At 39.5% G+C, this 15799-nt stretch overlaps 1 protein-coding gene across 1 annotated transcript in view; it reads left to right on the top strand.

Annotated features, from left to right (window-relative positions):
• The window catches only part of TRDN (triadin), a 535205-nt gene that overhangs the window by 379011 nt on the left and 140395 nt on the right, over positions 1–15799 (top strand). Inside the window, exons 61-63 of the mRNA XM_075200931.1 lie at positions 872–919; positions 5439–5486; positions 6481–6528. Of these exons, the coding sequence (XP_075057032.1) occupies positions 872–919; positions 5439–5486; positions 6481–6528 (144 nt within the window). The remainder of the gene's footprint in view (positions 1–871; positions 920–5438; positions 5487–6480; positions 6529–15799) is intronic.

Below are 15799 nucleotides of genomic sequence, written 5' to 3'. Positions count from 1 at the left end.
TTTATCGAATGTACTAAATAAATGATAAATCGATTCTGATTGGTTGCTATAGGCAACATCTCCACTTTTTCAAACCCATTGCTTGATAAATTTATCCCCAGGTTTAACAATTGTTCTGTGCTGTCTTTAGTGACTAATATCTGCAAAATTTTTAATTTAGTATAATATATGTTTCCATGTCTTGAATAGTAATACAAATATACAATGTGTGATAGATATGGCAGATTGGGATAAAGTTGTATGTAATCCATCAAATGTCATGAATAATATAAAAGTATAGTATATAATATAAAAATTCAGTAGAATTTTTTTACATCCTTTTTAGAAATTGTACTTGGTTGAACATGTCAAATTTTAAAATATTGTGATGGACAATGTTTCTTCTAGGTGTGAGCTTTAGAAATGATTTTCATTAATTTTCCAAGTGTTGCTACAGTAGCAGCTATAGAAAATGAAGCATGACTTTCACGCATCAATTTCTTCACACAGTAGAGACACAAGTGAAAAAACAGGAAAAAGAGCTGGCAAAGCAAAAGAAAGGAAAGCCTATGCATCCCCCCATTAAATATATAGTTATCAGTATGGTATTACTATCAGATGGAGAGAGGAAGCTGCTGCTTTCAGAACACTGTCTAGGTGGATTGAAAGTTCTTATGCAACTTAATAAAACATAACTCCTATATTTTTCCAACTTCACAAAGATACCAAAATTTAGATTTATCATGTCTTTTTCCTACATTATCTTAGCTATTTCAAAAATGACACTCATCTAGTCCATGTTGTCTTCTTGTCATAACAGTTTAAATCTACTATAGATCATATGTGACTAGAATATTTGCATAATGTAACATATTCATAATTCCTTTTCTAGAGAAGCCAGTGAAAAAACCTGAAAAGAAATTGGCTGAATCACAGAAAGGTAACAGCAGAAACATTTTAACATAGATCATCCAGCATTTAATGTTCTTTTAATATGAAAGGGGTGGGCAGCCTACACACGATCCCTCTCACTGTTTATTGACTGTGTTAAGTCATAAATTAAAATATTGTAGTTACAAATAAGCCATACTTGTAATTGGGTTTATTGATGTATTGGTTATTAATACATTTTTGTTAGCAAACAATAGATTATGGTGCCTATTCTGTTTAGGGTATGGTAGGCAACCCAATTTCAAATGCATTGTATGCAGGTCAGCAGATATGCATTATGTACTATAGCACTAAACAATTGACATATTTCCATTTAGAAACATGAGAAAGAACCAAGTACATGTTGCTAAGCATATATTAATATTTGACATTAGCTTAATTTTATGTTAACATACAGTTATAGAAAATAGCATTATTTTTGCAATGGTCAAAAAGGTGAGTTTTGGATTTCATCAAGATCAACTATATTGATCTTGAAGTTGAGCATACGACTCACAACATGTTGCTATGAGACATATTTATAGTAAATGAAAAATTTATAGTCTGATCATTAAATACTGTAACTTTTGGGTAGTGTCTTACATTGTATATTTTTTTATTTGTTAAATGTGTTCTCATTATTGCACATTATTAACTGAGATGCATAGATAAATAAGCTTTAAATGAGAGGATCGCTCTACATTTAATCAGCATAAATAAGTAGATGATAACTTTTTATAATTAAGTACATTTCTACATCCATGAGAAGCAATGTAATGTAACATTAATCTTTTATTTTTCTTAGAGATTAGATTGGTGTTTGAGATTTGTATAAGGAGGTATGGCATAAAATGGTGAGAAAGTAGGGATCAAAATGTGGCATTTTAAGGAATACAATATAGCAGGAAGGCATAGTGGAGCTAAGTATTTTGTGCATAGATTTCAAGAAACAGATAAGTGAAAGCGTGAATTTAAGTATCTGATTAAGTATGCTAAGAGTAATTATATGTAATTGCCTCTTAACAGGGACTTAATTGTGTAAATTACATTTGGACTGACTTTAAAACATTACTTTATTATACTTTTGATAGTTTCATTATAGTCATTTTTTAAAAGCCATTGATTCATTATTATTTTAATTTTTCAAAGAAAAAAGACCCGTAAATAGTTCTATACAAAATTCTATAAAAAAGTTAGAAAGCAATAGAAATCTAGTCCTAGTGTAAGACAGTGGGAGCTCCACACTAGTCACAGGAAATAAAGACTACCACTCACAAAAGTGATGCACTGATATGCAGATCATGTCTCATGCTATATATGCTTTAGACAATGCACTTCAAGGCGCATACCTCCTCTCACATTCATGTGCATCCTCTGCAAGCTAAAAATGCAATATGAGAGTTGGAAAGATCTCTACAATAAACACTGTATAAATCATACTTACCAACTTTCTGAAGTTGGCTTCCAGGAGCCTGCCGGGGGAGGTGGGCGTGATGGGGGTGGAGCTCCGAAATTTGCGTCATTTTGGACCCGCCCCATGACGTAATGATGCAATCATTTTACAGCATAGAGCAGGGCCAAACGCCGGGATTCCCGGTGAATCGCTGCATTTTGGACCTAATTCTGTCCACTTTACCAGTAAGTGGGCAGATGCGGGAGATTGCCACACTCTTCCGGGAGCCCGTGAGACTCATGCTAAATGCGGGAGTCTCCCGGACATTCTGGGAGAGTTGACAAGTATGGTATAAATGTCACATCAAAATATAACATCTTACTCCATTAGTACCATCCCCAGTTAAAAAAAATTATTCAGCTATTCTTCTGAGTACTGTTTAGTTTAGCCTCATTTAAATAATGAGTGAATGTACATTGGAATTGTATTACATGTCGCTATTGTGTAAGGCTTTTTATTGCATTGGTTGGATTGTGCCTAGAATTGTACTGCTCTACTGAAGACTGGCAGAGATCGGCTCTTGGCTTGTAGTTTTAATGGGACTCATCTGGTGCAAAAGTGCATTTCAAGGTGCACTCTGAGCAATGTAATAACACTTCACACTGAAAATTGCCACTTGTAATAAAAACATGCGACCCCATGCACGATGCGCTGTTTACAAGAAAAATAGAAAGAATTTTGAAAAATGGAGAGTGAGAGTGTGGCCTTTTCAAACAACTCCAGCAGTACCTAGCCTGGGCTGGGTTACTCTATAACAGAGAGGCAACGAGCATGGGGTCCCCTGTCATAATGAAGACCAGCCCCAGGTTGGAGGGCAGTTTTGCCACACCAAATATCCCAGTATACTGGACCTTTAAAATTTCTGCCAATTATACCAAAAGAGTAAAAAAAATGCTAAAGCAGAATTTACCAAATAATGTTTACTTAAATAAGACTCCCCAAAACCCTTGATCTACATTTTATTGCATATAAAAAAAATCATCCTATCTTCTTTCTTAATCCAACTAGATAGAATTCCTTGATAAATGATTAAAGGTAGAAATCAAGTCCTTTATTCAATTGATGTGTATTAAAAACATGTTTTTTATTTTTAATCTTGTGGTATAATAAACAGGGGTCTTAGGTTCTCCTCTCCATTATACTGGGATCACTGTGGTGATAAACTTCAGGAGTAGCAATCTTATTAAATAACCCAACCTCTACAGACCAGAGTGGTTGGGGTGGGGGGGGGGGTGGGCAGAGGTTGTTTGGAAAGAGCCAAAGTGTTTATCATAAGAGGCATCTAGTTAATGACCCTTCATTAACTTTGTTACGACTTTAACTTCCTTTAGATAGTCAAGCATCCTCCGACGGAGTTTAGAACCTGTATTTTTTTGGGAGTCCCCCCATAAAGGCAACAACCATGCACTGTTTTATTACTGTGGCATGGGACCCCATTCTCATAGTCTCCTTGTTATAGTGGAGTACACCTCAGTCTGCCTAGTGCTGACACTGGTTGAGTATTTGGGGAAGGTCACAGCATATTTGAAAAAAATACTTTTATACAGTATATAGTGCACTGAGCTGACATTTTTGTGTGTGAAGTATGTTATTACATTACTCAGAGTGCTACATGCTGGCATACGATAAAACAAGACCCTATCTCAACCAGTGCTCAGCTTCAGCAGAATTCAGACATATTATTTGTTCCTGGGCCCTATACCTGAGTCACGCATTAAATAAAGTACATATTTGAAATTAATATGCTCAGCAAAATGACTCAACTAAATATTGGTGTAAATTTCTGCAGTTTCACTAATTTGTTTAAAGTAATTATAGATAGAATCATAGGAAGTATGTTTTCTCTATTTATTACCCATAAAATAAAGATATTTATAGTAGCAAGCCTTCAAAAGCCCTATATGCCTACAAAATAACAGGAACTAACTGAGGGGAAAAAATTGTGACAGAGTAAGGGGGAAAAAACTTATTACTGGTGAAACTACTTAAAAATATGAAAATTGTTCTAGTTGTGATAGGGTGAAAGCTTTCTGGTCATTAAGGAGTTAACTATGACATGATATACAAGTTTGTATATTGATTTGAACTTTGAATTGTGTGTGCTATAATGTGGAAGTTAAAGGGCAATATGTTTTTTTTAAATTTCCAGAGATAAAAAAATAACAAGGATTTAAGTGAGCCAAAGAAACACACAGCAACTGAATGAGCACATTTATACCTAATGTAGCATGAAATCTTATGTGTTAATTTAAATACTATTCTCGATATATCCTAATTGACGCATTAATTAACAGTAAAGCATTGTGAATACTACATCATATGTGCTGCATCTCTTATATTAGAACCTGTGTGCAAACAAAATATACCAATAACACATTCATGATTTTGTTGCTAGAGACACCCATGAAACAAAATGACAAAGAACCATCAGAACCAAAGATGGGTAGTCATATTATTTTTGTTATTCTACAATAAGAAAGTAGCATCTCATGTGACCAATTGGTAGGTGATAAGGACAGGCAGTAATCCTATTAGCACAAAAAATCTAGGCTTCATAAGTGATTAGCTGAGAACAGAAAACTATATTATGGTGTTGTTTGAATAGTGTTGTGTCTGGGATAAGTATAAATGAAATAAAACAGTATCCTTGTCTCCTCCTGTTGCCCTTTTTGGCACAAAACAGCTCAACAGTGTCCACTTGTTACAAATGATCCCACCCTCTGTTTTTAGAGACACCAATTAAAAACTATTATTTTTAACTGGCAGTATTTAAAAAAAAAAAACCTGTAAAGTGCCAGCAGAATCCAATAAAGTTTACCTAAATTAATAGACGACTGGACCCGATTCTGAGACCTGTCAGGCTGGGCACCAAACCATGTGGATTAGTGATTTTTAAACCACCACACATTGGATATGGTTTGAATTTTAACTGCATTCAATATTAAGTGGTTTGCAAACTGCATACCAATCAACCCTTTATAAAGGTAAAGTGTAAAATTGCTGTTGCTTCATTTTTTAGTATTTAGCAGTTTTGGATATCACAATATGCCTTTAACAGTTGCATTTTCCATTTTAGCTACACCAGTAACGAGACCAGAAAAACAGCCAGAAAAACCAAAGAAAGGTATCTTCAAACATGCAATATAAATCCTGATAGCACTTTGATCAAAGTACTGTAGCTAGCCAAGCACAAAATTCCTCACATTGGTTCTAAATTTATATACTGTTAATTAATAATTGTTTACTTTTAAGTTCATGTGTTGGTATTTATGCACAATTTCACAATGTAATACAATATTAATAAATCAGTATTAATACATCATTCTTGAGACTCCAGTGGAAAACATTTATTTGAGATTTTCAAACAAATCAAGTATGGTTACATTGTTAAAATATAACACACTATATACATTATTTTTATTTTACTATTTAATCAAATAGAATCAACAGACTTACAGAAATATTAACAAATTGATAGCCCTATTAAGTATTTTGACAAAGGTGTGTATTGCTAAAGGAGTGATATCCCTTTGTGCAACCCAAGTAGGGTAGGTATACCTGTTTCCATGTATCAATTAGTTGGGGATACTCTAATGAACTCAGTGCATAGACAGCTGGGAAAAAAGCGGTCTTCCAGTTGATAAAAATAAATCTAGTTTTGGTTTGCAAAGGGAACAGATTACTGTGTACTTAATGAAACAGTGTGGATGAGTTGCAAAGACAGGAGATATAGATATGATCTGTGTTAAGATGATCATTGCTATTTCCATTTTGTTCCCATTTTCCAGGTTCTTTGCTAATGTAGTTGATTCCTTAGTATTTAGTAGGTGTGATCTCCTAACCCTACAACTCTTTATTTTGCAGATAGAGAGTAAAACAAAATGTTGTTCTTTTAGTGATGTGCAAGTGTATGTTCTTATATTGGATATGTTTTTTTTTTAATATAGTTTTTGTGTTGTTACACAGCAACCCTATTAAGAAGCAGAAAACAATTCTTATGTTTTAGGTTATTGTTGTCTAAGAACCTAATATTTGGATAAATAGAGGTAATATACCTATTGGTTAGCACCCATATTGAAGTTCATTGTTTGGACTTTCTACTCTGTTTTTCAATATAGAACCATCAGTGAAAAAACCTGTAAAAGAAGTGACTGAACTAAAGAAAGGTAACTGTATAGACATTGATATTTTGCTACAGCCGTTTGAATACTATAACAATAGGCTCAGTATCTGAGCTATGTAAGTCCGTCCTGCTTCTCAGATCTGTGGCTGACCCCTGTCCACAGCAGCAAACAGCTTAGAAATAACTAGTTGTTCATGTGCTGGAAGCAAGAGAGTAACTGAGGTGCACAAGGACATCCACACCTAGAGAAACTCCCAATAAGTTTAGTCAAACACTTCAGATGAGCAAAATTTTTACAATTTTGTTTTACCTCTTAATGCTATTGTCATTTATGGATACATTACCATCAACATGGAATCACCTTCACTATTGTATTAAATATTTAATGAAGTAAGAAGTTCATTCTAAAACAATGTATATATGTTCTTATTAAAATGTAAATGATTCTAAAATATTTTTACAGTACGTACAATTTAGAGGAAGAAAGAAGACACAATAGGCAAATGATGTGAGCTCTGTGATGGGCAGGCAGGTGGATAAAAGTACTAGTGTAATATAGCATAGAGTAAAGGAAGCTAAGGTGAGGTATGGTAAGATAAAATTCTCTGTAATGGTAGGTTTTCAGTAACTCTATAAGGGCTGCCAAATGGAACCAATGTCTGATGAGGGGAGGCAGAGAGTTTCAAAGAAGATATGCAAGTTCTGAAAGTACTTGTGATTGCAGCTAATAATCCCTTTTCAATAGTAGAAATTTGGTGAAGGTCCATCCCCAAGGAGTCTCACCATACCCTATTTGGCAGGGTCCCAACTCTTGCTTATGGCCAGGAATTCTGACAAACACTGTTGGCTTTTTACATAGTAGGAGGAATCTGATGCAGATACAATTTAGAGCCTTGGGGCATAATGGAAACACAGTCCTGAGTGCAGGTAGTTCATTGAAAGTAAGTGTGTATCTTTTCCTTGTTCCTGGGTTTTAGTAATGTTTCTTATTACTGGATTTAACACAAAAGCAACAATCATAGTGGAGTTGGAGGGCCATATAGAGTTCTAAGAGTAGTAAGAAGGTAATGTTTCTTACTGGAGTTGGCAATAACTCCAACTGTAGAGATAGCTTCAGGTGGTGGATTCGGGAGAATTAGAGACTTAAAGGAAGAACTGAGAAAATGGCGCACAATGGAAAATCAGGCTTTTTATGACTGAGCAGACTTTCAAAGGGCAAAATATTTTCTATTTGTTTATGTAACCAACCACTTAGTTCACACATCAGTTGACCAAATAAGTACATATTTAATTTAAAAAATGTGGATGAAGTCTTCTTCCATTTACCAATTTTTCTACTGTGACCCAGAAAACCGCCATGACATCATCTTCTTTAACTACAGATCTTCTGTTTATATATCCATTTGCACATTGTCACTATACAGAACCAAAGAAAGGTAATAGTAGAGAATGTTACCTGGAAAATATGCCTAATTTTGCATTTGACTGCAAATTTCTCACATCTTTCTGGTATAATTTGACCTTAAGTGTTGCACATGGAATTCCCCCTATCAATTTTTTTCCACTTGGTATTTACAGCCCTACCCCAACCATACCACAGAACATAATGAATTGACACCACAAGTTAACTTGCCAGTGAGTGTCTGGCAGGTTATAGTTTGTAACAGATTTTTTAGTGTGTGTATTGGAGCAGTCTTATACACACTATCAGTGATAATAAAATCTCAAAACCCAGCATTCATTTGCATTCTAAAAGTCTCCCTCTTTATCTTCCAAGTTGAGAATATATAGAAATATGGAAAAAGAAAGAAGTATCATAGTGTAGCATTTTTATAACTATATGACACCTCCACATGTGTTAGAATAAATAAATTGTGAAGGTGGGATAGACAACCGAAAATACATGGATTTTAAGATCACACAGATATTGTTCTTTGAAATGTATATACAGCTTCCACCAAAAAATGAAGAATGTGGTAGATATGTAACAATTTCCTTACCATCCAAATATGAATGCACTTGGTTAACTAGATTTTGACTTTATTGGTGAAGCCCATTAAGTGCTAAGGTGGGCATGCAGACTGATAGGAGCACTGTGTATACTTCAATTTATTTCTTACATAAGCTAAATTTTGTGTATGATAACAGTCCTTAATCCTCACCCTCTGCTCTTCCCCACGTCCCAGATCTAGCCCACCCTTGCACGCTAGTAATCTTGCCATTCTCATCCATATTTCCCCTCTGCCCTCTCTCCCTTTTTCTTGTGGCTATCTGCATTAAACTGCCCTCCTTTTCATCTCCAGTTTTCTTAACCTTCTAGTCATCACCAAAACATGGCTTTCTTCCTTTGTCTCCACTTCACCAGCTGCTCTCTCCACCTTTACTTCAACAACTTCTCCAGCTGGATGATGGTGTGGGCATCCTCATTTCCCTCAATTACACTTTCTGTGTCATCTCTCTTGAGCCCTCCATTTCATTCTCTTTCTTTGACCTCCACTCCATACATCACTACCCTATCGATCTGCGTGTCTGTCACGGGCACTAGGAGTCTTTGCCCAGGATATCACCAGATGATGGACTTACCAGAGTAATATAGCTGGTACTATGGTTCTCTGGTAGCAGGGTGACAACGGAACAGGAGAAACAGCAGATGGTGAGAGAATGCTCAAGGAAAGTCTATGACTAGCAGCAACTGGTAATGAGTAGATGAATGTACACGAGGAACCGGATGGACAAGTAAATGTGAGGAGAGTCAGTGGTCTGTGTATAGCAAGTTGTACCACTGCTATAGTGAGGAGGAATGTCCAGGAGTAGCGAGGAGGTAGTGAGAGTCAGCGGTCTGCGTATAGCAAGTTGTACCGCTGTCTATAGTGAAGGAATGGATTCCAGGTGCAAGTAGGTAACGGGGAAGTCAGTGTTCTGCATATAGCAAGTTGTACCACTGCTTATGTGAGAGGATACTTGAAACTGGTGTCACAGGGAAACAGGAGTCAGTGGTCTGCGTCAGCAAGTTGTACCACTGCTATATATATGTGAGGAGGGGCACGAGGAGATGAATGTAAAGCAGAATATACACGGGGCACACAGAACTTGATCCCACAATGATATCCACAATACAACAATAACTGACCAGCGCTGCTTGAAGTATACAAAGTCACAATAGCTATCCAGGTAATAGGAAACAAAGTCAATGGTAACAATAGCTTCAGTGGATAGGAGACTCCGGAGAAGAACACAACTCAGTCCAGATGGATATGCAATACAAAAGCAAAGTCAATGGAAAGTATGCAAACCGCGGTTCAGGAGAGCAGGCTGTCAGAGAGACGTGCAGGGATACCTGAACGGCTGAAGGCCGGCAGGAGGAGAGACCACTGGAGGGTGGAAGCGGTAGTCAGGTTGGTGCAGCGCACGGCAGGTAATCCGGAATCAACGAAGCAATACTCAGGAAGCAGTAGTAAGTGAAACTGGAAACATGATGAACACGGGAGAGTTGAGGCTGTCTGGTATGCAGCAGTAGTGGTGAAGGCAGCAGAGAGAAGGCACGCTGAACACGGGAGAGTAGAGGCGGTCTGGAACCCTGTAGTAATAACGGAGGCAGCGGAGAGCAGACACGCTGAACACAGGAGAGTTGAGACTAACTGGAGTCCGGTAGTAGCAGCAGATAGGAATCAGCTGAGTGCAGGCACGATGAACACAGGAAAGTTGAAGTGGTCTGAAAACCACAATAGCAGTAAACAGGAATCAGCAGGAGCTTAATACACGAGGAAACACAGGAACACCTTCAGAGGCTCATGGGGAATGAGACTCCAAGATCAGGCAACCAGGTAATGATCACAGGTGGTTTAAATAGGGAGGGTTGCCTGATCATCCAATCAATTAAAAGCAACAGGTACTAAAGGTTTGATAAGGGCTGCACATGCGCAGACCCTCAGGATGGTGGACGGCCACGGTTCCTGAACACATGGGAAATGGCACTCACAGTCTGGTGAGTGACAGTACCCCCCCTTTAAAGGTGGGCACAGAACACCTGACACCGGGTTTGTCCGGAAACTTGTAATAAAACTTCTTAAGAAGTGCTGGAGCGTTGAGATCTTCTGCTTTAATCCATGACCGCTCTTCAGGACCAAAGCCCTTCCAATGAACGAGGAAACGAAGAACTCCTCGCAAAATTTTTGCATCCAATATGTGAGTAATCTCAAAGTCCTCCTCTTGATGAATTTGAACTGGCCGAGGTGCTGAAGGAGGGACCGAGAAACGGAAGATGATAAGAGGTTTGAGCAACGACACATGGAAGGCATTGGAAATACGAAGGTTCTTAGGTAGTAGAAGTTTGAAACAAACTGGATTTATCACTTGAATGATCCTATACGAACCAATAAAACGAGGAGCGAACTTCATAGATGGGACCTTCAAACGAATATTTTTGGTTGATAACCAAACACGATCTCTGATTTTCAGTGGTGGAATAGCCCGTCTCTTTTTATCTGCAAAAGACTTATATCTGGCAGATGTCTTCTTTAAACAGGTTTTGACCTGAGACCAAATATTTTTGAAGGTCTGACAAACAGTCTCTACAGCAGGAACTTGGGTGGGAGGGAGGGCAGGAAATTCCGGAAAAGACGGATGGTGACCGTAAACCACAAAGTACGGAGTTTTAGAAGATGATTCATGATACATGTTGTTATGAGCGAATTCAGCCCATGGAAGCAAATCTACCCAGTTGTCTTGGTTGGCTGAAGAGAACATCCTTATAAAAGTCTCAAGATCTTGATTGACCCTTTCGGTTTGTCCGTTTGATTGAGGATGGTTGGAGGATGAGAGTGATAATCGGATACCCAAGGTCTTACAGAGGGCCCGCCAGAATCTGGAAACGAATTGTACTCCTCTATCTGAAACAATCTCGGAAGGACATCCATGAATACGGAAGATTTCTTTGATGAAATAATCAGCCAGAGTAGATGAAGAAGGTAAACCGGTCAAAGGAACGAAATGTGCCATCTTCGAAAATCTGTCCACCACTACCCAAATAGTATTGCAGTTTTTACTAGGAGGAAGATCAGTAACAAAGTCCATACTAATATGGGTCCACGGCTTGGAAGGAATGGGTAGTGGTTGAAGCAAACCCGCTGGAGTTCTGCGGGGAGTCTTAAACTGGGAACACAATTCACACGCAGCCACAAAATCTTTGACATCTTTCCTCATAGAAGGCCACCAGTAACTTCGAGAAAGAATTTCAAAGGTCTTGAGTTCACCAGAGTGTCCAGAAAAACGAGAAGAGTGAAACCACGAAAGGATTTTCTTCCTAAGAGCAGGAGGCACGAGGGTTCTCCGAAATGGTAGCACCTTAGTGGAAGAAGCAGCCAGAGAAACACATTTGGGGTCTAATATAGAGTGGTTGGGACCATCTTCAACGTCTGAGGACGTCACAAAAGCTCGAGATAGGGCGTCTGCTTTTTTATTTTTTGCAGCTGGTTTGAAGGTTATGATTAGTTCAAAACGAGAAAAGAAAAGAGACCATCTTGCTTGACGAGGATTCAAACATTGAGCAGACTGTAAATATGACAAATTTTTATGATCAGTAAAAATTGTCACAGGATGACGAGCTCCCTCCAACAAATATCTCCATTCCTCTAATGCTACTTTTATAGCCAGCAACTACTTGTCCCCGATGGTATAATTCTTCTCCGCAGGCAGAAGACCCCAAGAGTAAAAGGCACAAGGATGGAATTTTTGTTGCTCCGATCTTTGGGAGAGAATGGCTCCTAAACCAACATTAGAGGCATCTACCTCTAGGAAGAAGGGAAGCGTCACATCAGGCTGTCGAAGAACAGGAGCAGAGGAGAAGGACTCTTTGAGAAACTGGAAGGCTTGAAGAGCCTCAGAGGACCATTGTTTAGTATTGGCCCCTTTACGAGTTAGGGCCACAATAGGAGATGCAATCGAGGAAAAATCTTGAATGAAGTGTCTATAGTAATTGGCAAAACCTAAAAAACGCTGAATTGAACGAAGAGTAGTTGGCTGAGGCCAATGTAACACAGCATTCACCTTTTCTGGATCCATCTGAAGACCAACTCCGGAGACAATATATCCCAGAAATGGAATCTGGGGCAACTCGAATGAACATTTTTCTAACTTGCAGAATAATGAATTTTTCCGGAGTCTGGAAAGGACCTCTGCCACATGTTGATGTTGAGAAGGCAGGTCCTGCGAAAAGATCAATATGTCGTCCAGATAGACGACGACACAAACATATAACAAGTCCCGGAAGATCTCATTAATGAAACCCTGGAAAACAGCGGGGGCGTTACATAACCCGAAGGGCATTACTAAATATTCATAATGCCCGTCTCTGGTTTTGAAAGCTGTCTTCCATTCGTCACCGGACCTGATTCGAATTAAATTGTAGGCACCACGAAGATCCAACTTGGTAAAGATCCGGGCTCCCTTGATACGATCAAATAACTCAGTAATTAATGGAATGGGATCCCGATTTTTGATAGTTATGGCGTTAAGTCCACGGAAATCTATGCAGGGGCGTAATGACCCATCCTTCTTTTTTACGAAGAAAAACCCTGCTCCAGCGGGAGAGGTAGAAGGTCGAATAAATCCTCGCTGGAGATTCTCTTTGATGTACTCAGATGTAGCTTGAGTTTCAGGTAACGAAAGTGGATACACACGTCCCCTGGGAGGAGTCTTGCCAGGTTGAAGATCAATCGGACAGTCCCACGAACGATGAGGAGGAAGACGTTCAGACTGAATTCTATCAAATACATCGGCAAAAGAAGCATACTGAGGAGGAAGTCCCGGTGAACAAGGTGAAATGGAGGATTATTATTAATTATTATTAATTTTTATTTATTGGGCGCCACAAAGTATCCGTAGCACCGTACAAGGACAAACAATGGCACAGTACATGGTGAAACAGCATAGTACAAGTAACAGTAAGCACTATAACTCTGGGGGCTCAGGCACAGCATGAAGGAGAGGGAGGGAGGGGAAAAGTGAGTATAGGCAGGTAACTATGGCCCAAGAGGTTGGGCACGAATGACAGGTTGAGAGTCACTGAAAGGAGCGGAGAGAAGCGAGAGGAGACAGAGGGCAGAGGGACTGAGAGGAGGTGAGCTGAGTAGCTGGAGAGCGCAGTTAAAAGTGATGGAAACAGAAGGTAGGAGAGCCCTGCTTAAAGGAGCGAACAATCTAAAGGGAGGGGAAGCTGTATTTTGAGAGGAACGACTTGAAAGAGGCAACGATGATGACATTCAGGCCCCCAAGACGTAACTTGAGGAGTGTGCCAGTCAATCTGGGGAGAGTGACGTTGAAGCAATGGAAGGCCTAATACAATAGGACTGGTAATAACAGGAAGAATTAAAAATGACATTTTTCCTGGTGTAATACACCAATTTGAAGGGTTACTGGAGACGTACTCTGGGTGATGAGACCATTAATAATACGTGATCCATCGATAGCAGTCACAGTAATAGGTATTTTCAAAGTAATCACTGGTAGGAACCATTGATTCACGAGGGATTTAGAAATAAAATTTCCTGCAGCTCCAGAGTCAATAAGTGCTTGGGACTTAAAGGATTTGGTAGCAAAGGAAACAGTAACATCAAAAGCACAAACTTTTAATTTCGTAGAACATGGAGAGGACTCCAGGGACCCTAACTTCACCTCTCCAGAACTGGTTAGGGCCTGGCATTTCCCGATTTTTTAGGGCATGAATTGAGCATATGAGTAGAATCAGCACAATAGATACAAAGTCTATTTTTTACTCTTCAGTCCCTCTCCTCTGAAGTTAATTTGGAGCGACCTATCTCCATGGGTATCACCGGAGATTAAACTGGGCGAACTTGAGGACTTGAGCGAAGAGGTGCTTTAAAAGAAGTTGTTTTTTCAGACTCTCTTTCACGAAATCTCATGTCTACACGGTGGCAAAGAGAAATCAAATCTTCTAGAGAAGTAGGTAATTCTTGAGTAGTCAGTGCATCTTTAATTTTATCAGAAAGCCCCTGCCAGAAGGCGGCAATTAACGCTTCAGTGTTCCACTGAAGTTCAGAGGCTAATATCTGAAATTGAATGACGTACTGGCCTACAGTACGAGAACCCTGATGTAGATGGAGGATGCTGGATGCAGCGGAAATAACACGACCAGGTTCATCAAATACACTTCGAAACGTGGAAATAAATTTGGCACTATCTTGTAATAATGGATCATTTCTTTCCCACAGAGGGGAAACCCATGCGAGAGCTTGTCCGGAAAACAAGGAAATGAGATAGGCCACTCTGGAACGATGAGTAGAGAAATTGTGAGGTTGAAGCTCAAAATGAACTGAGCATTGATTTAGAAAACCCCTGCATGTTTTGGGGTCTCCATCATATTTTGAAGGAGTAGGCAGGTGTAGCGTGGAAGCAGTAGACACCTGGGATGGCACTGGGGATATTAGACTCAGTCCAGATGGATATGCAATCCAAAAGCAAAGTCAATGGAAAGTATGCATACCGCGGTTCAGGAGAGCAGGCTGTCAGAGAGACGTGCAGGGATACCTGAACGGTTGAAGGCTGGCAGGAGGAGAGACCACTGGAGGGTGGAAGCGGTAGTCAGGTTGGTGCAGCGCATGGCAGGTAATCCGGAATCAATGAAGCAATACTCAGGAAGCAGTAGTAAGTGAAACTGGAAACATGATGAACACGGGAGAGTTGAGGCTGTCTGGTATCCAGCAGTAGTGGTGAAGGCAGCGGAGAGAAGGCACGCTGAACACGGGAGAGTAGAGGCGGTCTGGAACCCTGTAGTAGTAACGGAGGCAGCGGAGAGCAGACACGCTGAACACAGGAGAGTTGAGACGAACTGGAGTCGGGTAGTAGCAGCAGATAGGAATCAGCTGAGTGCAGGCACGATGAACACAGGAAAGTTGAAGTGGTCTGGAAACCACAATAGCAGTAAACAGGAATCAGCAGGAGCTGAATACACGAGGAAACACAGGAACACCTTCAGAGGCTCATGGGGAATGAGACTCCAAGATCAGGCAACCAGGTAATGATCACAGGTGGTTTAAATAGGGAGGGTTGCCTGATCATCCAATCAATTAAAAGCAACAGGTACTGAAGGTTTGATAAGGGCTGCACATGCGCAGACCCTCAGGATGGTGGACGGCCACGGTTCCTGAACACACGGGAAATGGCACTGACAGTGTGAGTGACAGTGTCTCAGTCATCTACCACTTCCTGACTCCATACTTCTGGAACGACATCCCTCATTCTATCAAGCTATAACCTATACTGCAAACCTTAAAACGCTCCCAACAAATCCACCTGTT

This window comes from Mixophyes fleayi, chromosome 3 (assembly GCF_038048845.1).
Source record: "Mixophyes fleayi isolate aMixFle1 chromosome 3, aMixFle1.hap1, whole genome shotgun sequence".
Classification (NCBI taxonomy): domain Eukaryota; kingdom Metazoa; phylum Chordata; class Amphibia; order Anura; family Limnodynastidae; genus Mixophyes; species Mixophyes fleayi.
Note: the sequence above shows the minus strand (reverse complement) of the source record. Positions and strands in the feature narration are given on the sequence as shown.